The sequence below is a fragment of the Dendrobates tinctorius genome, unplaced genomic scaffold (genome assembly GCF_039654945.1).
Source record: "Dendrobates tinctorius isolate UK_male_01 unplaced genomic scaffold, ASM3965494v1 ptg000104l, whole genome shotgun sequence".
Lineage (NCBI taxonomy): Eukaryota > Metazoa > Chordata > Amphibia > Anura > Dendrobatidae > Dendrobates > Dendrobates tinctorius.
In genome coordinates this window covers 4,712,298-4,738,379 of record NW_027361772.1, presented here as the reverse complement: position 1 = coordinate 4,738,379, position 26,082 = coordinate 4,712,298, and the positions used below count along the sequence as shown (strand labels likewise).

At 45.0% G+C, this 26,082-nt stretch overlaps 1 protein-coding gene across 2 annotated transcripts in view; it reads right to left on the bottom strand.

Annotated features, from left to right (window-relative positions):
* The window catches only part of TCF7L1 (transcription factor 7 like 1), a 60,928-nt gene that overhangs the window by 5,399 nt on the left and 29,447 nt on the right, over positions 1–26,082 (bottom strand). Inside the window, exons 4-10 of one of the 2 annotated variants that reach the window (XM_073588614.1) lie at positions 15,962–16,045; positions 9,862–9,994; positions 9,667–9,784; positions 9,501–9,584; positions 8,865–9,008; positions 7,868–8,027; positions 7,681–7,788 (exon numbers count right to left, since the gene is read on the bottom strand). In XM_073588614.1, the coding sequence (XP_073444715.1) occupies positions 7,681–7,788; positions 7,868–8,027; positions 8,865–9,008; positions 9,501–9,584; positions 9,667–9,784; positions 9,862–9,994; positions 15,962–16,045 (831 nt within the window). The remainder of the gene's footprint in view (positions 1–7,680; positions 7,789–7,867; positions 8,028–8,864; positions 9,009–9,500; positions 9,585–9,666; positions 9,785–9,861; positions 9,995–15,961; positions 16,046–26,082) is intronic. The other variant, XM_073588615.1, reaches the window with a different exon arrangement.

Sequence of the window (26,082 nt, the reverse complement as noted above, 5' to 3'; positions counted from 1 at the left end):
CGGGGGCTTAAGCCCAACAGAAGGGTAATCTATCAGCCATGGTTCCCTATAGTTATGGTGGACTCATTTTAATTAATGAAAGCTGCTGGACAATGAAGGGGGGAGGGGAGACAGTCTAAAGGCCCCTTTACATTTAGCGATGCACCAGCGATCCCGACAACGATACGACCCGGTCAGGATCGCTGGTGCATCGCTAAATGATCGCTAGTGAGCTGCCACACAGGCAGATCTCACAGCGATACAGCTGTCATTACTTACCTTTCAGACGCGGCGATCCTGACGACCTCCCGTCCGCGTCCATGCATCGCTCGTCGGCGCCAGCAGGAAGCGCCCGACGAGAAATGGAGCTGAGCGATCGACAGACAGCGGGGAAGCCGGTCGGAGGTAAGTATCACACACAGCAATATCGCTGCTGCGTCACCAAATCGGTGATGCTTTAGTGATATTGCTAGCGATATCGCTGTGTGTAAAACCCCCTTAAAGGTTTGGTGGACAGCCAGTATGGCATCCAGGGGCGGTTTAGCAGGAAGCACGGGAATAAGGATATTTGATGGGGTCATTAGTGGACTGGCTTTGATAGTGTGACAAGTCAGAGCGTGTTACCCCTTGTTCTAGGTCAAGCAGCTCATGGTGTCTGTGAATCAGCTTCACATAAGTGACCATGCATTTTTATTTTTTTGATGGACATTCTATCAGTGAAAAGAAAACCTAAAAAACACTGCACATCTGAACAGCCCTATTACGGTAAATAACATTGGTCCAAATGCGGTTAGATTTTCCCCAAGGACAGAACTCTGACCAAAAATACAGCCGTGTAAACGTAGCCTTTTACTGTGACTTACTGTTCTTGTCATGCTATTGAGGTATTCTCATCTCAGAGATCATATCCCAATAAGTAGTAGCTGAAAAATTATTTATTAATATTAGCAAATCCCTCTAATTATATGTAGTATAGTTTTTCTGATTTGGAATATCATTTTCCTTGTGTGCAGGAATTGCAGGACCTTAGGTATCCATGGTTACGACCACTAGCTAATTACCTCATTAAACCAGTGGTTGTAACAATGGATAACTAAAGGTCCTGCAATGCCTGCACACGAGGATATGCAAATTGCCTCTTCAGAGAAAAAGCGGACTTGAACTCTATAGCGCCACCTGTTGGTAGCAGCAATCCTACAAGTCATAATCAACCCTTTAACGAGTCTTGTAATATAACTTAGTTAGGATAGAGGCCCAATCAGAATCTCAGTTTCAGGTTATTGGCCCTCATCAGTGCAAAGTATGAGAGCCGATTTGGCTAGGTGAGAGGCTCTGGACTGAGGTCTAAGGGGTAAGGTTTCTCCTTGTGGAGAGTGACATACCAGCTCTGGCTTGTCAAGGTAAGGAGGCTTATTCGCCATGCAATGCTCCTCTGGGAAATTTAATATGCAAACGACCACTAGCTAATTACCTCATTAAACCAGTGGTTGTAACCATGGATAACTAAAGGTCCTGCAATGCCTGCACAAGAGGATATGCAAATTGCCTCTTCAGATTTAACCCCTTCCCGACCTTAGACGCCACGTAGGCGTCATGAAAGTCGGTGCCAATCCAACCCATGACACCTATGTGGCGTCATGAATTTATAGCCCCCCTGCGGGTCGGGTGACCGGGGTCACTGAAGGTCACCCGACCCGCGCGCGCACAGGACCCTTTGTACTTCACCCCAGGGGGGGTGGCTTAGCCCCAACGTGGCTACGATCGCTGTGATTGGCTGTTTCACTTTTAACAGCCAGAGCAATAGTAATATTTAATCAATAAAATATTACAATCCAGCCATGTCCGATGCTATTGCAACAAGCTGATTAGGAGGCGTGCCTCCTGCGGCGACCACCGTCTCTGGGTCGTGTGGTGGCGAAAAACCGCTCCCCAGCCGAGGAGGCTAGCTTCGGTTGTGACCACCAGCCACTGGTCTGGGGGAAAGGGCTTGCCCTGGAGAAGTGAGGCACTGGCTGTCCACCACCCAAGTGCCTGTCTGACCTGTATGGACAACCGACACCGGCGATCGAGAGAGAATGGGTTTTTGTCCCAGGCTGATAAGAGGGCCTGCTGCAGGGGGCGAAGATGGAGCTGGGCAAACGGAATTGCCTCCATTGCTCCCACCATCTTTCCTAGCATCCTCATGCAGAAACGGATGGTATAGGGACTGGTTGGCGCAGTTTCCGGTCTCCCTGCCGGAGAGCTAGGGCCTTGTCCTGAGGGAGAATTACCAACCCTCAGGAAGTATCGAAGATCATTCCTAAGAAGGAAATTTTCTGAGATGGAACAGGGGATGACTTTTTCAGATTGACCAACCATCCTAGGCGGGAAAGAGTACCTAGCGTGATGCTGGACACTCTCCTCGCATGCCCGAAATGAGGGCCCTTGACCAAGAGGTCGTCTAAATAAGGAAAGACAACTATGCCCCGGGAGTGTAGGGTGGCCATGACGACCGTCATGACTTTTGTGAATACCCTGGGAGCAGTGGCCAACCCGAAGGGAAGTGCTGCGAACTGAAAATGTAGGCCGTTGATGGCGAAGCGCAGAAACCTTTGGTGCGGGGGAAAAACGGGGATGTGTAAGTAGGCATCTTGGATGTCAATAGAGGCCAAGTATTCTCCCCGCCCCATGGCAAATTGTATATAATGCTTCCCCAGACTGGTGTCTACTGTTTGGGACCCAGTCCTTTTGTCTGCCCTTGTTCACACATTGAGGTCAACTTTGACACAAGTCAAGGTTTTTAATATTGGACAGTGTAGGACTATCCCGAACAGAGTTACCGTGTCGTGGTGGGATGGCATTCATGCTACTTTTGATCAAAAACAGTATTACTACAAACTCTTATTTAGATGCACTTTTGCTTTATTTATTTACAGCAGGGTTTTTGCTCATTTTGTCTTTTGCAGGTTTTATGTTTTATGGCCAATATCAACATGCATTTATATGCTGCATGTGTATCAACTCAAACCAGACTCCAGAGCTTTAGGTCCACCGTGAACAGGTTGGAGTAGAACCCCTGATATTTCTTGTTCTCCGGTATGGGGACAATGACTTCGTTGTGCTGGAGTAATTTTATGGCCTCGAGTAAAGCCCTTGCTCGGGGAATTACTTTGGGAGGACGGGAAAGAAAAAAAACCTTGGGGGTATTTGATGAATTCTATCTTGTACCCAGAGGACACCAGCTCTCTTACCCATGCGTCGTGTGTGACAGAGCCAGGCGTGGCGAAACCAAAGCAGGCGGCTGCCTACCTTGCCGGAGTCGCCTTGAAATTGCCTCAAGTCATTTGGCTGAAGATCTCTGGGACCTAGGTCCTCTTGATCTGGGCTGGTGGGTACGCATTCTCCCCAACAGGTTGGTTCTATATGAAACCTGCCGATCCCTGTCCTGGCTGGGACGACCTGAAGCGGCGGGATTGGTCGCTGCAGCCCACCCGGGGTTGCGAAAGGATCGAAACTGTGTCTGAAGTTGGCGAAATGGCTGTTTGACCCATTGCTGAGGGAGAAAACTGCTCTTTCCACCCGTGGAATCAGAGATGAGCTGATCCAACTTCTCCCCGAACAGACGACCGCTCTGATAAGGCAAGGAAGTCAGGGATTTCTTGGAAGTTGTGTCTGCCCACCATGTCCTCAACCATAAAGCCCTCCTAATGGAGATCGTATTTGTCACAGTGAGTGCCGCGCAGTTGGCCGCATCCAAAGATGCATTAATTAGGTAGTCCCCAGCCAAAGTGATTTGATTTGCGATCTCTGATACCTCTGCTGGTAGGTCCATACCCTGCAGGGCTCTGTCCGATGATTCTGACCAAGCCATCATGGCCTTTGCTACTCAAGGTGCCGCAAATGAGGGGGGGGGGGTAAGAGTGCTGAACCTGATGCCTCAAACACTGAGCGAGCCAGGCTCTCAATGAGACAGTCAGTGGGATTCTTGATAGAGGATCCACTAGGTATGCATAACAGGGTTTTATAGAGGCCAAGCGTGAAACAGGTGGATCTACTGTTGGGGACCCTGCCCATTTCTTACGGAGTACAGGGGCGAACGAGTACCTCGCCTCGAGCGCCTTTTGCCCTGAGAAATGCTTGTCGGGCCGCTCCCTGTGTTGCACTATGCCCTCAAACTCGGGGTGAGAGCTAAATACTCTATGCAGCCGCTTTGCTCGCTTAAATGAGACCTTGTGACCTGAGGCCAAGGTGGAATAATCTTCAATCCCAAGGGTCTGGTTGATGGCCTCAATGAGACTGTCAACTGTTTCCCGGTACTCTGGAGTACCCGAATCAAGCGGCTCATCCGAGTCGTAATCTGAGCTCCCGTTAACGACCCTTGGTGAAGGTGAGCGAGAAGCCGAGCTTATAGATGTCGAAGCACCAGATGGACCGGGAGACGCTGTGTGGGTTCGTTTCCCCCCGTGTGTCTGCCTAGAGTGAGAGCGGCCCCTGCAGGCCGGAGGCTCCTGTGAGGTAGAGAACCCCTCTAACACAGGCGAGCCGCTATCCCTGCCCCTATCTGGGGTTCAAAGGGACTCGATTGCTCTCGTAAGCGATGCCATAGACTGCAACAGAGAGAGAGCCCATTCCGGGGGGCTCGGTACACTGGGCTGGGTCGCAGGGGAGGGCTCCTGGGCACGTTCGGAATCACAAGCTTCACAAATCTGTTTGGTTTGCGCATGTGGGAAGGCTGACTTACAGGAGGTGCACGCAACGTACAGGAACGTGTGTGCCTTAGCTTTTCTGGACATGATGGTAGCTAAGTGATATGCCATGGGCAAAAAACTGCTTAGCCTCTAGAAACACAGAGAGTGGCCTTCCTCCAGGGGTAGCACTTACCCCAGTCCTGTGTCCCCTGTCCTGGTTCCTGTTAGGCGTCGAGCCTGCTGACCAGCTGCTTTTTTTTTTTTTTTTTAAAACAAAGCGCGCCTCGGCATGTGGTCAGGCCTTCGGACGAAGAGGAGGTCGCCGGGACGTCATGGGGCGGAACTTCCGCCCGCGGCCTAGCTCCGGTAGAAGCCGGGGACTAAATTTTTGACGTCCGCCCGAGGCCACGGGGGGGCGGGTCTGCCGGAAGTGGCCGCGTCACGGGGGGGGGGGTGTGGGACTTCCTAGCTTCGGCAAAAGCCAGGGACTAAATTTTCAGCGTGCGCCCGGACCCGGGGCGGGACCGCCGGAAGCAGGGCCTGGGCAGAAAAACATGCGCCGCTGGCTGCCACACTATGTGGTGCAACGCACGGAAGCCCGGGAATGTCCGAAAACGGCACCACCAGGAGTGCCGACCCTGGGGGTCTACAGGAGCCCTCCCAGCCCACCTCCTTCCACACCTCACCCCTAGACGTCCATCTTGATCCTCAGGTTGTGGGGGGGGGGGGGCTGCAAAAAAAACTTAAGGACGGTGCAGGCACCCTAACTCCATCTTCCCTATAGGGGATGAGGAGAGGGACCGTCCGCCACCTTCCATCACCGCTGTCTGGCATTGGTGATGACTGTTCGTAGGCCCCTGTACAGCCTAGGGTTTCACTACCTTAGGGTGGTCAGGGCTCAGTCCGGCATCATGTCCCAAGTAGCGGGAAAGGATACGTGGAGGTGACACTCGCACGTGCTCGCCCGTTGTTGGTTTGGGGAAATCGAACCCTTTCAATAGGGTCCGTTGCCCCCGTCTTATCTTCATGGAAAAAATGACAGAGTCTGGAAAAAAAGACCAGACGTGTGCCTCCAATGGACACTAAGCAAGAACTGGTTTTGCCTGCAACCGAGGCGAGGGTGTATACTGCAGAGGAGGAGCTAACCTTTTTTTGTCATTCACTTAGTGTCAGCCTCCAGGCGGCAGTAGCATACACCAACAGTACCTGTGTCCCCCAATGAGGCAAAGGAGAAAATCATTTTTTGAGGAAAAAAAATATTTTTTTATTTTCACGGCTCTGTGTTATAAACTTCTGTGAAGCACTTGGGGGTTCAAAGTGCTCACCACACATCTAGATAAGCTCCTTGGGGGGGGGGGGTCTAGTTTCCAAAATTGGGTCACTTGTGGGGTGTGTCTGTTTAGGCACATCAGGGACTCTGCAAACATACATGACGCCTGCAGACCATTCCATCAAAGTCAGCATTTCAAAATGGCGCTCCTTCCCTTCTGAGCTCTCCCATGCACCCAAACAGTGGTCCCCCCCCACATATGGGGTATCGGTGTACTCAGGACAAATTGCACAACAGCTTTTGCGGTCCAATTTCTCCTGTTAGCCTTGTGAAAATAAAAAATAGCGGGCTAAAAAAAAAAAAAAATTTGAGGAAAAAAAAAAAAATGATTTTTTATTTTCACTGCTCTGTTATAAACTTCTGTGAAGCACTTGGGGGTTCAAAGTGCTCACCACACATCTAGATAAGTTCCTTGGGGGGGGTCTAGTTTCCAAGATGGGGTCACTTGTGGGGGAACTCCAATGTTTAGGCACACAGGGGCTCTCCAAACACGACATGGCAACCGCTAAATATTCCAGCATATTTTCCATTCAAAAAGTCAAATGGTGATCCTTCCATTCTGAGCTCTGCCGTGCACCCAAACAGTGGTTTATGACTACATATGAGGCATCGGTGTACTCAAGAGAAATTGCCCAACAAATTTTAGGATCCATTTTATCCTGTTACCCATGTAAAAATTGATGCTAAAAGAAAATTTTTGTTGAAAAAATTAAAATGTCCATTTTTTCCTTCCACGTTGCTTTAGTTCCTGTGAAGCACCTGAAGGGTTAATAATCTTCTTGAATGTAGTTTTGAGTACCTTGAGGGGTGCAGTTTTTAGAATGGTGTCACTTTTGGCTTTTTTCTTCCATATAGACCCCTCAAAGTGACTTCAAATGTGAGGTGGTCCCTAAAAAAATGGTTTTGTAAATTTTGCTGTAAAAATGAGAAATCGCTGGTCAACTTTTAACCCTTATAACTTCCTAACAAAACAAAAAAATGTGTTAACAAAATTGTGCTGATGTAAAGTAGACATGTGGGAAATGTTATTTATTAACTATTTTGTGTCACATAACTCTCTATGGTTTAACAGAATAAAAATTCAAAGTTTGAAAATTGTGAAATTTTCAAAATCTTCGCCAAATTTCCGTTTTTTTCACAAATAAACGCAAAATTTAATCGACCTAAATTTACCACTAACATGAAGCCTAATATGTCACGAAAAAACAATCTCAGAATCGCTAGGATGCGTTGAAGCGTTCCTGAGTTATTACCTCATAAAGGGACACTGGTCAGAATTGCAAAAAAATGGCCAGGTCATGAAGGTCAAAATAGGCTGGGTCATGAAGGGGTTAAATAAAACTGCGGCCATTTAAACACCAAAGTAAAGCGTGGAGTATTTTAGTTGGACCATATTGTCAGTGTAGTTTGTGTCACGTGCTAATAAATGAGGGCCCAGCTCATATCCAGAAGTCATGTTCGGATGTGTTGAAATCCAACATGGCAGACCCTTCTTTTCCCAACCATCTGCAGACAAAGAGTGGGGGAAATCTTCACTCCCCATACAGATTGGGTGGTTGGTAGATCCTACCAAAAAAAAATCGCCGGGTTCAGCCAACATTCATCTAATGTGTATGGTCAAGTTAGTGTACAAAAAATTAATTTTGATAGACAATCGCTAGGAATCCCCAGTAGAGTCGAAGGATCCATGCGGAGGACACTTACATAGTTGTCTCTTGCAGACCAGGTTGGGTAGAGCTGGGAGTGAAGCTGCCTTTCTTTCCTGGCTAGCTCATAGTACTTGGCCTGTTCTTCTCGCGATAAAGAGTGCCACTGTGGGGAAATGACAGTCAGCCTTCACCTACCATACCACGGTATTCACGCTTCACTGACCACATGAAGAAACACCTACCCTACGACCAAGGATCTGATTGATGGCTGCACTCTCCTTAAGTGTGCACTCTGCTACAACCTTGGCTCTCATCTCTTTCATATACAGCATAAAGGCATTCAGCGGCTTTTTAACATGTGGCTTCTTCTCTTCTTCCTTTTTAATAGACATGCTGGATTTCCTAAAGGACAAGAGGGTAAAAAAAAAAAAAAAAAAATCCTCAATACATGCATGATGCTTGCAAAAATGACCCATAACTCCTGTATTAACAATGAAAACATTGTTTTTTTATGGAACCAGTAAGTGGGATTAGTAGGAATTACAGGACTTGCTTTGAAATAAGGGTCTTTTTCTAAAAAATCTATTTGTATAGAGATTGGAAACAGACTCTTCAGAGAATGCCTCTATCTTATCCTGCTGTACATGGACAGCCCCATTTACATGCATCAAAATTGAAGTTGCAAAAGCAAGAAGGAAAAAAAAAAAAAAGCCTGGATTTATGGAAAACAGGATGATTAGACATGGTAATGATATGCAATTTCTGGAAAAATGGAAACAGCATTTTCAAAGTCTCTTTATTCACCAGTTTTTCAACTCAACAGTATCAGGCCACACATTGATCATGCTACTGTAAGCAGCCTGCATGGCCTAAACATGCTACCATGGTCTGCAGTGTCTCTGGACTTGTCTCCCATCTAGAACATCTGAGATTTCATTGGTTGACAATTACAAATGAGCTGCCAGCAGCAGATCTTGATAATTTGCCCAAATGCATTCAGTCCAGCAGAACATTCCTCAGACAACCATTAGTAACCTCATCAATAGCAGCCGAGGTGTGTAACTCCAGGGGTTTATGCATGTGAAAAAATGGAAACAAAGTTCTCAAAAACATCTTATTTTATTCTGTTTCCATTTTTTTGTCAACCTGATTAAACAGTCTGATAATCAGGAACTGTGTGGTTCTAGAAATATTTGTTCCAAATTATTGTCCAGTGTAAAAGCACCCATAGAGACTTACGTGTTTAGATTTGGACTGAGATGTCCAGAGGACGGCTCCTGCTTTACAACTGGCGAGACTATGGCAGGGTGAGGTATCCCGGAGGTATGCAAGCTGTGGTGAGGAGGGGGCACCATGTGTGGAGAGAATCGGCTGGAAACCAAACTGCAGAAAGAAAATTAATTTAATCTGAGGAACAAAAAACAAAAAAGTTAGAGACCAATTCATTATTGCATTTGCACTTTTATTTGTTGGCGTTTTTCATTTGAGTCTTTACTAAATTCTATTTTATACATGTTCGCCTGTTTTTGCTTTGCTTGCCATTATGGGCAGGGTTTGGGGTTTCCAGATATTTTTAGCTGATCGTCAATTGTGATTTAAAAAGTTGAAGTTTTTGCATAAATATACTCCAGTCCACAATGGACTGATTTTTATGTATTGCAGATACTTTAGTGCAACTTTTCTGACATTTTAGTGGAACGTGCAATTTCTTGGGCTACAAAGTCAAACATATAATAAAAGACAAAACAAAAACAACTAAAAAACACAAGACAAAAAAGGACAATAGACAATTAAACCGCAAGTGAGAAGTTGGGGCCTTTGTTTTATACGAAAGAGTAGATAAAAGAGGGAAGGTATGACAGGATAGTAGAATACCTGGACATGGAGGCGTTCATTGCCAGCGCGGGATATGGGTGCCTGAATCCACCAGGAGGGATAGAATACATAGGTTGTCCCTGTCTGAGACAAAAGGTCAATGAAACAAACTGCCCTACAGGAACAATACAAAGCCATATAATCCTAATATAGAGGAGTCACTTACTGTGGGACCAGCCAGCCCAGCGGATGGGGAATCTGTCCTACAGCTCCTGGGGACAGCGGGTAGTATGGGGACAGCTCTGACGGGTGAGGTGGGCGCGGGATGCCTGTAAACATGAAAGCTTAATGGGACATACTAAACAAAAAAGAAAAACAAAACTACACATTTCAATAAACTGTAAAATAACTGAAGTCTTACCAGTCTTTGGATCTATTTCAGGTGACAAATGCCCAGGAGGCGTGACTGGTGAGAAGCGGTCGTTGCTGTAGGTGATGAGGGGCGTTAGAGGGTGCATATGATGGGGATGCTGGACAACTGGCACCTTGTTTGACTAAAGAAAAAAAAAAAAAAAAAAAAAAAAAAAAAAAAAGGTAAAGTTTCAAAAAGGTGGAGTGGGGTCTACAATACACTAGTGGACAGAACATAAATAGTCCATCTCTGGCAATCGCATACAGAATGATTGGAATCGCAGGGGAAACGTTTGACACCCCGCTAGAGTTGAGCTAAAAGATTTGCAATAAAAGAGTCCAACGACCATATTGATAGTCCGTGACAGTTCAACAGAGCCATGCCCACCTCCTACCTGCCAGCATCCTTGCACATCTTCTGACTAGTAGGCTGGGCGCCACGTCATATATGTGTCACGTTGCAACAATAACGTCGCGCTAGGCCTACTAATTAGAAGAGGCACAAGGGGTTCTGGCATGCAAGATGACTTTCATAGGGCTTTGTTTCAGTGGTCACAGACTTCCAACATGGCCGCAGGACTATTCGATCAACTGCAGGGCATCCCAGTGGCTCAGAAATTAGCATTGTTTTGGTGCGATTTGAACCCTAGCGCTGCAAGGACAACATCTGCAAGGGGTTTGTTTGTATGTTCTCCCCAGGTTTTCGAGGGTTCCCTCTGGGTTCTCCGCTTTCCTCCCACACTCCAAAGACATACTGATAGGGACTGTGATGATAACATGTAGAGCGCGGTGAATTTAACACTATATAAATTAGTAAAAATAAACTGAACCTCCCATAGATTTAGAAGAAGTCATCACTAATCCAGAGAACAGATGATGACTAACTGGAATACTTTTTTTTTTTTTTTTTTAAAAAAAGGTCCATACATCGTTATTAGGCTAAAAACGTAAAAACAAAAGTTGATTCTTACTAGCCCAAATTAACACAAGAAACTGATAAAGCAGTCCTGTAACAAGCGAGTAATCTATTCCATCTGCAGGACTTTCCCCCCTTAACGGAGCCCCATTACGGTTCCATTAGTATTTGGGAGGCAGACACTGAGCAGGTCGGGCCTCACCCTAAAACCATTCTTCTACCCCCTCTCCTACATTAAGTAGCAGCTCAGCACTCTGCTGAAAGCTTAATGCCAAAAGAATAGACAGGAATCCAGGTGCTAATACAGGTATACAAAGGAGGAACAAAAGGGGCCTCATGTATGACGAGAAACATTTTACACATCTAGATGCAAGCATGAGCGAGCGTGTAAAGCTATGCAAGCATGCGTGTATGTGTGTGCATGGTGTGCAGCAAGACTGAGCACGAATATATGTCTGCCCTGTCAGTGCATACAATCAGCGTACATACTCAGCCTCAATTATACATCGTCCTGTCTCATAATGATCCATCATTTTCTGACAATTGATTTATATTCAACACCGCTTGCTATAATTAAAATACTTTTCCCCATTTACAATCTAAACAAAGATCAGTCTACACAAACATAGCTGAAAAGACCCAAGTTACGGGACATTATTAAGGATCACAATAGAAGATTTTTTAAAACCCTTTGAGAAAAAAAAAAAAAAAAAAAAAAAAAAAAAAAAAATCGCTTAATGGAAATGTCTAATTTCAGGAGTGCACCTTTTCCCTGTCTCCTGAATTTCTGTTCAGTAGTGGCAGTGCACTTTCAATGAGTGACAGTTCAATCCAGCAGCATGGTTGTGCAACTGGCCTAATCTGCGTACGTACAAGCTCTAACAGAAGGGAGAGTGCACTCTTTGCCTAGAAGACAGACCGCCGCTGATAGACTGCAGAGGTGACCGGTAAGTAACACTTGGGCAATAAGCAAAAAAAAAAAAAAAGTTTACGAGCAATGTACAATTTTAAGAGTTAAGAAAAAAAACAAATAATGAGAATCCCTTTAAAAAAACTACCTACAGTGTTGCTTAAAAGTTGAAAAACCCTACACACTCACAGGGAGAACATACAAACTCCTTGCAGATATTGTCCTTGGTTGGATGTCAACATAGGACCCCAGTGTTCCAAGGCTACAGTGCTAACCACTGACCCTCAAGTGCTCCCTCCATATGTCTACAGATATTTGTTATAAGATTTTCACACAAGTTCTAAAAGTCGATGAAGAAAACCAGATTAAACAAAAACATGGCAAAAATATTACTTTCTTTTTTAAATAAGAAACATATTAGATCTGCCAGTCTAATCTTCACAATACATGTTTGTGGAAGTGTATTGTAAGATGAACAAAGAAGATTTAGGAGAACCTCAGAAGAAGAGTGGTTGATGCTCACCAGGCTATAAAAGATTGGGGGAAAAAGAAAAAAATTAAAGAGCCACACAATCTCAGACTGGATTGGTGGAATCCCAATGCTTTTAGATAGATTATGTACAAATGGAAGAGACTCAAGAACATTATTACCTTCTGAATAGTCGACCAATAAAAATCACTCCAAGAGCAAGTCGTGTGGTCACAAAGATAAACGCTAAGCAACTAAAGGCCTCTCTCGCATTAGCTAATGGGAGTGTGCACAACAGGATTGCAAGGAGAAAGATTCTGCTCTCCAAAAACATTGCTGCCTGTCCGCAGTTGGCTAAAGATCACTTGGAAAAGCCAGAATGCTACTGGAACAGTTATGTGGACAGAGGGTTCAATAAATAAAGATCTTGGGTTTTAATGAGAAGCATTATGTTTGGAGAAAGAAAAACACTGCAAAATAGCATAACAATTGCACATCATCTGTGAAACTCCTAAGTCAATGTGCAAGACTAATCAACCATTATTGGAAACGTTTAGATAAAGTTATTGATGTACAAGGTGGTCAAAACAGACACACAGCAAGGGTTCACATACTTTTGTCATTCACTGACATGTAACATTGGATTAAGTTTTTCTCATTTAAAGACAAAAAAAACCCTAAAAAAAAAACAAAAACAAAAAAAAACCACCTGTTGCATCCAGAATCGCCATTTACCTGCAGAAGAAGAGAACAATAAACGCATGTTCTATCCTCCTTGCAGCCCCTCTCTTCCATTCATTGTTGGGGTGGTTCATGGAGCAGGTTACAGTCACAACTCTATACAGCGAGAGCGGCTGTAATCACTGCCCAGCTCTTTGATAACTTGCCCTGTGGCATATACAGTGGGTACGGAAAGTATTCAGACCCCATTAAAATTTTTCACTCTTTGTTTCATTGCAGCCATTTGGTAAATTCAAAAAAGTTAATTTTTTTTTATCATCAATGTACACTCTGCACCCCATCTTGACTGAAAAATAAACAAATGTAGACATTTTTGCAAATTTATTGAAAAAGAAATACTGAAATATCACATGGTCATAAGTATTCAGACCCTTTGCTCAGTATTGAGTAGAAGCACCTTTTGAGCCAGTACAGCCATGAGTCTTCTTGGGAATGATGCAACAAGTTTTTCACAGCAGCTGTGCGCTTGTCTTGTTGGAAGGTGACCCTTCTGCCAAGTCTGAGGTCCAGAGCACTCGAAGAGGAATTCATCCAGGATATCTCTGTACTTGGCCGCATTAATGTTTCCTTCAATTGCAACCAGTCGTCCTGTCCCTGCAGCTGAAAAACACTCCCATAACATGATGCTGCCACCACCACCATGTTTCACTGTTGGGATTGTATTGGGCAGGTGATGAGCAGTGCCTGGTTTTCTCCAGACATACCGCTTAGAATTATCACCAAAAAGTTCTATCTTCGTCTCATCAGACCAGAGAATCTTATTTCTCATAGTCTGGCAGTCCTTCACTTGTTTTATAGCAAACTTTATGTAGTCTTTCATATGTCTTGCACTGACGAGAGGCTTCTGTCAGGCCACTCTGCCATAAAGGCCTGACTGGTGGAGGTCTGCAGTGATCGTTGACTTGGGAGAAAGTTCCACAATCTCCATACTGCATCTGTGGAGCTCAGTCACAGTGATCTTGAGGTTCTTCTTTACCTCTCTCACCAAGGCTCTTCTCAGTTTTGCTGGACAGCCAGGACTAGGAAGACTTCTGGTGGTTCCAAACTTCCTCCATTTAAGGATTATGGAGGCCACTGTGCTCTTAGGAAACATGAGTGCAGCAGAAATTCTTTTGTAACCTTGGCCAGATCTGCGCCTTGCCACAATTCTGTCTGAGCTCCTTGGCCAGTTCCTTTGACCTCATGATTGTCATTTGGTCTGACATGCACTGTGAGCTGTGAGGTCTTATATAGACAGGTGTGTGCCTTTACAAATCAAGTCTTATCAGTTTAATTAAACACAGCTGGACTCCAATGAAGGAGTAGAACCATCTCAAGGAGGTTCACAAGGAAATGGACAGCATGTGACTTAAATATGAGTGAGCAAACGGTCTGAATTCTTATGACCGTGTGATTTTAGTTTTTCTTTAAATAAATTTGCAAAAATTTCTACATTTCTGTTTTTTTCAGTCAACATGGGATGCACTGCATAGCACATTAATGAGGAAAAAAAATGAACTTTTTTTGAATTTACCAAATGGCTGCAATGAAACAAAGAGTGAAACATTTAAAGGGGTCTGAATACTTTCTGTACCCACTGTATGCGCAGAGCAGACTGCAAACCACCGTGTCTGGGAGCGATCACAGCCGCTCTCACTTTGTAGTGAGCGATCGCTGCTGCAGTCTCAATGATTGTAAGCAAGCGGCTGCAAGGGAAATATAACTTCACTTTCTCCCTATAGCTGCTGCATGACACACTTTCATTCTGAAACAGTTAAAAAAAAATGTGACATAAGATGGCGAACATGTATACAGCATTGCTAAACTTTGCAATATGTTATTTCTATGGGGCACTTTATCAGGTGGAATACGCCTAAAAAGACGCCATGTTCATTTACTCTGAACAGGATTTAAAGGGAACCTGTCATGTGAAAAAAATGCTATTAGCCTGCATATATGGAGTCAATCTGCAGGTTAATTGCATCTGAAGCTGTTCAGCTGCAGCACTGTGGTAGAGTTCCATTACAAATAAATAATCTAATTTTTGATTCATAAGGTTCTCATTATCTTTAGGACTTGTGTTTAGCTCTCATGTAGTTTTAGGTCACACTTTTTGCAAAAAATATGGAAAATTTTGAAGATATCAAACTCCACTGTAAATCACCTATCCAAAAGAATAAATACGTTTGGGACTACTGGGACCCCCGATGCTGAGAATGAGCGCCCCAATGTCTCCTATGTGACTAGAACAATAGTGATGATGTCCAACCCCCTCTCCAGCGACAGTGAATGGAGCAGTGGTCTCACATGCTCATCGCCAGAATTCCTACAAAACGACTTCGGGACCAGTTTTTGAAATTGGAAGGGTCTGAGTGGTCAGACCCTTGCCACTCCATTTTCACCCATTTTATCTCTAATATGTCTTTATGGGACAGTTTAAAAGAGGATAGTCTGTTAAAAATCTGTCTTCTTACATGTGAGATAAGTATTAAAATATATCAAAAGAAAGCCTCAAGGTTCTCTGATTCAATCAGGGCCAAAGATATGAATCCCTCTGTTAGATCAAACCTTGGCCTGCAACCTCAGCTCTCTACAGATGTGACACACCAAGTTGTTAATACCCTAATATCCCATGTCCAGATCATACATGGTCAGAACTTGCAACCTCATCTAATCAAGAGTCAATGGGTCCGTGTATGGAGGGATCAGCGAGGTTTCATACTGTACACGTGATTGGGAGAAAGTAAATTCATTTCATAGCCTTCCTCCACTCACATAATTGGGATGAATCGGACCTGCATGGGTCAGTGCTGTATCGTAGGTCTAAGGACAGACATCCTTCAAAACATCTATTTGGCCATTATTCAGAGAAGAAGAGGACTTGAACTCTATAGCGCCACCTGTTGGAAGCAGCGATCCAACAAGTCACAATCAACCCTTTAACGAGTCTTGTAATATGACTTAGGATAAAAGCCAAATCAGAATATAGAATATTTGGCCATTACACACCCTAAAGTCTCCAAGCATAAATTATATGGACCAATCCGAGCCAATATATTCACCCGCATGGCATCTCACCGCTAGACGATACTCACCAGGTGAGCAGGCGACGGCGACCTGGCATCCTTCAACCCAGCAGTACTGGGGGCATCTAATAAAGGCCATTTCATCTGTAAATACTATAAAAGAAAAATAGAAAAAAGTCATTTAAAATATAGCCCAGCAATAAGAATAATAAAGATGTGCAGATGAACATTCCCGATAGTGGTAATTATCCTGAAGACCATCTAGATGGCGCTGTTCTAGCAGACTACATAGGAAAAACTTGCTAGAAATGTGAAAATAGGGGCGGCCATGGTCAACACACACACACACACACACACACACACACACACACACACACACACACACACACACACGAAATAGCCTGAACTATTGTCACAGAGTAGTAATCTGTATGGTGGAGAAATTTGGAGTATAGGAAGTCTATGGGTGTGGTGGGATTGAGTCTTTAATCACCAGCATGTGTAAAGCATATAAAAAAAATAACATAAGCATCACTCACAGGTTTTAAAATGTTCTGGGGAATAACTCAGACCCCACATTTGATCACCATGTGCTAGGTATACATGCTATGACATCAGTCATGGCTTCCCGGAGGGGCAGATCCCAATGGGAAGTAATCAAACCCATTACACAGATTTTCCTTCATTATCTCTTAACCATATAAATGACAAAGCCGGTCATACTTTTATGGACTTTTATTTTTTTCTCCTCTGTGAAAACCAAAAAAAAAAATGTATATGTCTTCTTGTCAAAAGGGAATAAAAATGAGGTAATGAGAGAGTCCATTTGTCAAATTAGCTGCCTGTAAAGCTGTCTATGGAGGAAATCTGACCCGTCCTCCTCCTACAGATGCTCCAGTGCTGGTGAGGATTTAAGGATTTGGTGTAGGGCAGGGGGGTAGCAGGAAACTGCCGGCATGGGCAGATATAAATCCTGGAGGATCCCGGGAATGTTTACATGGGAGAAAGAAAACTAGGGCAGTAAAACCAACAGAGAGCAAGACAAGGTCCAGCTGTGAGATTCCACTTCATCCTGAGTGACTGGAGACCTTGTTCTCCTCACAGCAGCCACCACATTACAGCCTCCTTCCAGCACAAGCTGCTAAAAAGTTTATTAACCTTTCCATGCTGGAACCTAAAAGAAAGGGCCCATGCCCAGTTTAGACTAGGCCCGCATCGTGCCAGGCCTGCTCCCACTCTGGAGAGTTCTGTGTGGGTGTTTTGGGGGAAGGGTGAGGGTTCTGCAGGCCTGCGGAGTGACTGGAATCCAGCAGGAAATGTCCTTATTGTTCCCCATGACAATTTCCAGAACTCGAGTAGACAAATGGCATTGTCGCCCCCCATCAGACCCCCTCTGACATGCTCCCCCCCCCCCTAGCCTTTACTAAAAACAGATTTCCAATTTTAAACCCTCTTTCATACAGATAAGCAAATATCTTCAGAAAGCAAGGGGCTAAAAAAGCTTAATGGAACAGTTCCTGTGATAAAGGAGTAGTTGGCTCGTTATCGCAGAGCCGGCTATGTCTAGCCGGTGGCAAGTATCCGAGTACGATAAGTTGTTATTCGCACATTGCCTATTGATCAGATACATCAGTGTCACAGCGGCTCCTCTGTGGTTATATGGTGCATATTCATTTATGCATCAATGGTCGTATTAGTAAAAGGAACCTGCCACCAGTTTCATTTAAAAAAGTGTCGCTGGAACGCTTCAGGTAACTATCCAAGAGGAGCCAAGTGATGGAGCGTCATGGTGTCCCATATTTCCACAAGTGACTTCCTGGTCTTCTAACATCACTGCTAAGCAAACCGAAATCCTGTGCATGCATATTGACAACTTGGCATAGGCATTCGGCCATTGTTTGTGCCCCTCAGATCCCATGGCGATTTAGTCGCATCCTCCTTGCATCATGTGTGCCCCACCAAATCCCATGGCAATTTAGTCGCATCCTCCTTGCATCATGTGTGCCCCAGATCCCATGGCGATTTAGTCGCATCCTCCTTGCATCATGTGTGCCCCAGATCCCATGGCGATTTAGTCGCATCCTCCTTGCATCATGTGTGCCCCAGATCCCATGGCGATTTAGTCGCATCCTCCTTGCATCATGTGTGCCCCAGATCCCATGGCGATTTAGTCGCATCCTCCTTGCATCATGTGTGCCCCAGATCCCATGGCGATTCAGTCGCATCCTCCTTGCATCATGTGTGCCCCAGATCCCATGGCGATTCAGTCGCATCCTCCTTGCATCATGTGTGCCCCAGATCCCATGGCGATTCAGTCGCATCCTCCTTGCATCATGTGTGCCCCAGATCCCATGGCGATTCAGTCGCATCCTCCTTGCATCATGTGTGCCCCAGATCCCATGGCGATTCAGTCGCATCCTCCTTGCATCATGTGTGCCCCAGATCCCATGGCAATTCAGTCGCATCCTCCTTGCATCATGTGTGCCCCAGATCCCATGGCGATTCAGTCTCATCCTCCTTGCATCATGTGTGCCCCAGATCCCATGGCGATTCAGTCGCATCCTCCTTGCATCATGTGTGCCCCAGATCCCATGGCGATTTTGTCACATCCTCCTTGCATCATGTGTGCCCCAGATCCCATGGCGATTCAGTCTCATCCTCCTTGCATCATGTGTGCCCCAGATCCCATGGCGATTCAGTCGCATCCTCCTTGCGTCATGTGTGCCCCAGATCCCATGGCGATTTAGTCGCATCCTCCTTGCGTCATGTGTGCCCCAGATCCCATGGCGAATCAGTCACATCCTCCTTGCATCATGTGTGCCCCAGATCTCATGGCGATTTAGTCGCATCCTCCTTGCGTCATGTGTGCCCCAGATCCCATGGCGAATCAGTAATGCCCTCCTTGGCATCATTTGGCCACTGTGTGTGCACTAGGTCCCAGGGTGACTTAATCGTGCCCTCCTAGAATCATGTGTGCCCCAGATCCAATTGTGATTGAGTCATACCCTCCTTGGCGCCATTTGGCTATTGGCGCTTCTGTCATGCTTTCCTTGACGTCATTTGGCCATCATGTATGCTCCGGCTGGATCCTATAATGATGCAGCTCCTCGGCAGTATCAGGCCAACATAATCAAGCCCACGTGCATTCCCAGAGCACACAAGCGGCGGCACGTGTGCAGGATTTCGGCAAAACCCAATTTATGTCCTATCAGGGAGATATGGACACGATTCTGACACCACCACTGTGACTCCTAGGTTTGCCATTGACTTAAGCAAGCAACATGTACACACCATGGCGAATTAAGAAGTTGATTTTCTGCATAAACGTGAACTTGTGTTCACAGACTGTAGCCTGCGCTCAGGGTCCTCACTCCTCTTGGTATCGGAGTTGTGTTATCCTGTAAGGTCTTTATTGTCCGTACATGTCCCCTCCGTAAAGTAAAGTGCTGCGGAATATGTTGGCGCTATAGAAATGAAAGTTATTATTACACAAGGACATGTCTGCTACACCATTTGTAATCCCCAAAGCAGTGCTCTCGAGCTTTTTCCAAACATGTGGCTGTCAGGGCACGATGAAAGTTGTAGTTTGACAGCTGGATTGCCACAGGGTGGAGAACACTGCCCTAGAGCATCAGTGTATGCAAACATCTGCAACATATCCTTTCAAAGAGGATATGTTACCAGGTCAATACGGTGACCAATTTTTGGTCTTAAAAATTGTGGAAACAGCAGGAATAAAGTTTGTTTGTTTTTTAAATCCGCCATAGGGTTCTAGAGTTATGAGCCTTTTATTTAGTGTCATTTAGAATGGACTTTACAAGGGGGCATGGCTAACAGGGTAATCATGCAGAGCAACCTAAATACACACCCCCAGGGAACCCTGTGAGTAACGCCCCTTTAAGGAGAAGCATAAAAATAGCAATAAAAAAATGCCCATATCGCTTGAGCTCTATGGTGGATTTTAAAATAACAAAAAACACATACTCAGAGGAACAGCGGTAATAAGAGGAGTGAAATAACTGACTTTATGACATGCCCCCTTTAAGTGTACCCAACACCTATCCACCACTGATACAGACATGGCAGTGTTGATTCTCATTTGCTGCAACTACTCCAGATTTATCCATTTTCCATATGGCCATTATTAGAGGGAAGAAAAGTTTCCCAGGACAAAGTGCTTTTATGGTCAATAGATCAGTCTGCCATTGTGACAATGCTTTTCTTCTGAAATTCTTCTGTAGTTCTTGCATCAGGGTGGCATTGTCATAAAGTAGAACGTCACAATCCAATTTTTTTTTTCCCCCTTTACATAGGACTGCGGGTAAGTTTGTGGTGTTAGTTACTTGTGAAGACTCGCTGTTCTAAGTCGGCTTTGCAACACTCCTAAGCACTGACCTGAAAGTAATGCATGTAACTTAATGAGGGCTCACAAGAATCTATCCAGAGTGCCAAAAAATGCAAGCAGTGCAAACTTGTCCCAAGTAGAAATTGTGTAAATATTAAGCAAAACTGCAAACAAAGCTCAATACATTTGCACTTTTCCCTGTGCACCGGTGGATATTTGCTCACAGGAACCAGCAGTGCTCTAAACAGACAGCTATACAGACAGTAACATGCAGACAGATTTCTTAATGCTGAATTGTTTTCTTTGCTATAGCCTGCAGGAATGCTTCCCCTCCCAGCCTCCCCCTCCATCCCCTGCTCTGCCCGCCTCCTCACCCCCACCCCCATCGGTGGCACAGTCTCCCAGTCACTGCTGCCCTGGGGGATGTTTACTTTGGCTGGGCTTAGACCTATAGCTGTGGAAAAAGGAGAGAGTGAGGGAGACTCAGGGAGGGGATGCAGTTACACAAAGCTGCTATATGCTGCTAAGTCTTCCTAAAAGTTATAATGGTGTGTACTCCCAAGAGGGCCATGCCACAGAAAGAAAAGTCCTACAGTCACCATCCACGGAACCAACTTCAGAAGATGGAGCGACCAGAGGGCCATGCCATGGATGGCCTCAGAAAGATAAGTCCTCCAGTCACCTTCCACAGAACCGACTTCAGAAGATGGAGCAACCAACGGGAAGGAAGATGGCTTCCACAATAGGCTAGGCCTAGATAAAGTCTCAGTTCAGGTTAACAGGTTGGCCAGTTGGTGGACTGATGGAAATAGCCCTGAGGGCCGAAATTGGCAAGACAGGTCTCAGTGAAAGGTTTGCCCTCATATCTTTCAGCACGTCATCAAGTATTTGAGCGGAGGTTCCCCCATCGTATGCTAAAATGAAGCCACCTAAAGGCCCACATACCATTAGACTAACGTAGGCTGAACCTGCTGATATCGACAGATTCGGCTGAAGAGCTATTGTATATGGGGGAGCTGGCTGATGGGCGATCATAAGGGAGGGTGATATGTCTTAATAGAATAAATGCTCCTGTGTATGCAGGAGTCATCCGAGATTACTGCCGGTCAAACGATCAACCAAAGCATTGTTAGGTTGACAGCCATTCAATGTGTATGGCCAGTTTAAAGGGCTCTTCTTGGCTCTTTGGGTTCAGACCTTTAGATCTTGGCGCAGTCAGCAGGTCTTCCAGGTAATTAAATGGGACTGCGGATAATGGGCACAACCTGCTGATGGCTGGAGGTCAGATTCCTGGAAGACCCCACAATCCCAAGATCAGGGCTCTGGAACCTGTGCTCACCAGTGACCAGTCATGAATGGAGAGGAAGTGCGCATGCTCCATCCTCATTTATGGTCAACAGGACTGCCAGCCGAAGTAAGCAGGGCACAGCAGTCCAATAGTCAAAGAATGGAATGACGAGAGCATGTGAACCTCCACTACATTCGAGACTAGAAGCCTAGTGGTCATCCCCACCCACCTCCAGCAATTGGCAAGACATCACCTACCCAATGAATAAACAGAGTTTGACCACTACTTTTTTTTATGGCCTATCCTTAGGACAAGCTATCAATATCTGATGGGTGGGGGGGTGCAACCCCCGACACCCCCACCAATCAGCTGTTACTAGCAGCGGTCGGAAATTCTTGAAAGCTGCTGAACAACAGCATCTCCATCAAAGCTATAGTGGTAACAGCCATGTACTGCAGATTACTTGCATATTGTATGGATCTGCAGTCCCCGGCCATGGCCACCATAGTAATGAAAGCTGCTGTGCTCCCATCACATTCAGGAACTTCCACTTGCCACCAGTGCTGGCAACAGCTGATTAGCGGGGTTGCCTGGTGTCAGACTCCTCACCGATCAAATGTAGATGGCCATCAATAAAGTAGCGGCCAACCACTGTTATGCTTTATCCATTGGATAGGGGATAACATACCAATTGCTGGTGGTAAGCGATAAAGATAGGCTATCAATAAAGTAGTGGCAAAACCTTTTACCTTTTGAGAATAACCTCTTTTACGCCTCCAATTTCTCAGTACAAATTCAATAGTCTCATAACATTGCAGCTTGTTAAAGGTTTTGCTGCTATTAACCACTGGCGACCACATATACCATAAACAACTCCCGTTAGTGTTGGGAAGTCATTTTTCAAAGCTCCCTCATCTTCGATGTGTTTTTTTTCCCTTACATTTCTTCTTAAAGATCCTGTGTGAAGTTAAACCTTACAAGTGATCTGCACCAAAAACTAAAATATGGGTAATGTGCTCAATCACAGTCGTACTATTATTCACAATTGACCCAACTGAATTAATGAATTCTCACAGAAGACCAGCGTGAACCAAGTATAATGGATGATTGGCATTGTCGTAGGTCACCTACAACAGCACAAAACCACAGATCCCAGAATGTCCAGTCTTCCTACTCCTCTAGGTATAAGGCTACTTTCACATTAGCGTTTTTTAGCGCTGCGCTTCGTGCGCAATAGAAACGCGTGCAAAAAAGGCATCATGCGTTTTGCACACGTTTGCTTTTTTTAGGCGCATGCGTTTCTAGCCATGTTAACTCTTAAAACGCATGCGATTTTAAATGCAGGTGTGCGCATGTTCATGCGCACGCCTGCACTACCATAGACTGTAATGTATTCTTTTGGCGCGTTCGGTTTTTTTTTTTTTAAACACAGGTTGCGTCCGGCGCACACTACAAAAAAACGCATGGGCACGAAAACGCATACAAACTGTAGTCCATGCACCCCCATGTTAAACATAGGGGAGCATGGCGCATGCGCATGGACGCGCACGATGCGCTGCGCTAAAAAACGCTAATGTGAAACCAGCCTTAGAGAGTTGAAGGGAATTTAGTGATTGTGCATCGATGTCCAATTGTAAACTGAAAACGCGGCACCAATCTTCACCTTCATGTTGTTTCATCTTTATGGCAGTCACATGTTGTACAGTATGGGATTTCCCAGACAGAAAATGACTGAAGGTGCAAACCTAGGCAAGCAAACATGACTACAGCACGGTACATAAGGGAACTCAAGAGTCGAAAATAAATAGCCAGAGGGGGTCACAGGTTAACTTTAATTTAGGTACTGAAATAACTACTAGAAATGTTCTCATCTATCCCCCCACCCCACCAATCTATAAAAAGCGGCGTACACGGTGCAAGCCAAGTGCAAGGTGGCACGGCTGTATTTGGGATTGCAGACAGCCTTCTCCTGACCCCACTCATGGTGATGTTTCCTCCGGCACAGCCTTTGATGCGGCTTACAGAGCGCTGGATGAAAGAGAACCGGGTAGAGAGGGGGAGTCCCCAAATCTGGCAAAGAGACAAAAATACAAACAGGGAACCCCAGACCCCTCCTTACAGCTCCAATAGGAGAGGGCAGTGTTAACTCTCACTCGGGCAGGCCCTGTAGGGCGTTTGCAGGCTGCTGTAAAGACCACCATGATACAGTGTGGATTAAAAAACAAAAAAATCTAAAATGTATATTTTCCACTTGTTGTGTAGCTGGTTACAAGTTCTTGCTCCTTCCCTGTAAGCAGCCATTTCAGGTTAGGAAAGGACAGACTCAAAAATTCATCATCACCAGAACCATGAATAGGAGCTCAGTGAAGAAGTCTTCTCTCTCTTCTCTCATGATCACTACTTTATCTGAAACCTCAAGTTCTGTGATCCTCCAGAAACCTTTCCATATATATGTGGGATTAATAACTGGCGTAGTCACTAATTACTTGAGGGCTCTGGAGTCGGTAAGCCAAACCTCCGACTCCTCAATTTCCCCCGATTCGGTCTCCACCGCACTGCCTCACTACTGGAGCATATTCATCAAGTGAAGCACAGATTCATCTCCACTAAAAGCCTAGATTAGGAATAAAAACATTTTGTAACTTTCCCAGATTCTTATGAAAAAATTTACAGCACATCCTGCAATTTATTATTTTAGGAGTCTGTCCATTTTATACCAACTTCAACAAAATGGAGACAGACTCCACAGGCCTGAGGATGATGGCTCTTTTTCACACATTTGGTCAGACCTTCAACCTAAGGTTCTGTAAAGTCACAATTCCAGTCTGCCAAGCCATCTACACTCCAGCCAAACAATGTGTGACAAGTGCACAACGTCCCTCACAGACAAGGCATATCTATCACTAACTTCAGCTGCCATAATTATGACTATCCTGAGCCGTAGCTCTTTATTAAGAGCCCACGACAAGGTCTTCTTTCCCAGACTTGGCTTTTGTACCTGAATGAACATGTCTAAAAAATTGTGAGAGATCAACAATGCATATGAGGTCACATGGACTTTTATTTTAAGGGTCAACGCACATAGCTCCTCAGCCCCACATTCCCAGGAAAAAAGCAGTGTAAAATTGTACTGGGAGGGTAGGACAAGGCCTAATAATCTAGTTGTATATCCCCCTACTTCAGTTTCCACCCACCCCCTTCTCCCATCTCCTAAGAAAACAAGGTGAGCAAACAGAACTCATTCCAGAGGGATTACACCTTCACGAAGATTAGCGCATACTCCCCCCCACCACCACTCCAAAAACCGCCATCCACAAATGGATGCTCATCTTAAAGCCACACAGCCCAACTTAAAACACGGGCTCCTGAGACATATGGAGAATAATTTAACTTTTCCACATCTGCGCTAGGTATGAGAGGGACGGAGGCAACGTAGGACATTTATTACCGATGGTGGGTGAGGATTGTGTGGACAATTCGACAGTCATCTTCACTCCAAAACACATACCCCTCGGGCACACATGTAGGTTCACCTCCACAAAGCACATACTCAATACTCCGAGTAACTACACTCTTGACTTCCATATAACTTCACGGCCCTCATTATCACTGTCCCCATTGGGGCTCAATCTAAAATTCCCTACATATTTCTTTGGAGAGAAGGGGGATGAACTAAAAGCACCTGGCCGAAATCCATGCACACACACAAACCCTTTGCATATGTTGTCCTTGGTGGGAATTAACCCCAAGACCCTGGCGCTGTAAGGCAACCTTGCGACCACATGACAGTTCCTGCTGTTAATCTTACCGGCACACTTCATTATTCACTGGAAACAGCTCTGTGCATTACAACACATGCTATATCTGTATGACATTATATTTATCCCTGCACACGTCGCTCCGGTGATGCAGCCTTATCCTGAGTGACTCATATCTTTTTTTTTTATTGTACCTTGTGGTTATTATGATTAATAGTTTTTAATAAAGATTGTGATTTATTTTTACTCACTGGCTAGTGTGACGCAATTAAAATTTGTAGGTGTGTATAATCTTATGTAGCAGAGGAGCCTACGGGCACAGAGGGACGGGTGAGAATCGGACAGCTCCACCCGTTTCAGCTTTTACAATCCAATCTAGAACAGAGAAAACTAAGGACATTTGTCGTAGGATTACATAAGCGGGTCAGCTGGTGAGCCCCTCGCACAAGCAGCATTCACATAGTGTGACATTGGTGCAAAAGCTCCTCTGGTCTGATCTGTGATAGTGCTTCATTATATAATCAGAACGAGAAAAAGAAAAAAAAAAAAAAAAACACATCACCAACACAAAAAACAAGCAGCAAGGTGCATCTATTTTGGCCAAAAATATTAATTCACTAGCACCATTAGGTCAAATGTCTGAGCATAACATCCCTGGAAGACCTAGTTCTCATTGGATCTTTGCCACACACAGTCGGGGCTTCAGTCTGAAATAAGTAAAATTAAAATGTTCTAATCGGATCCCCAATGGGACCATTGACTTTAAGGGGGTATTCCTATCTCCAAGATCCTATCCGTA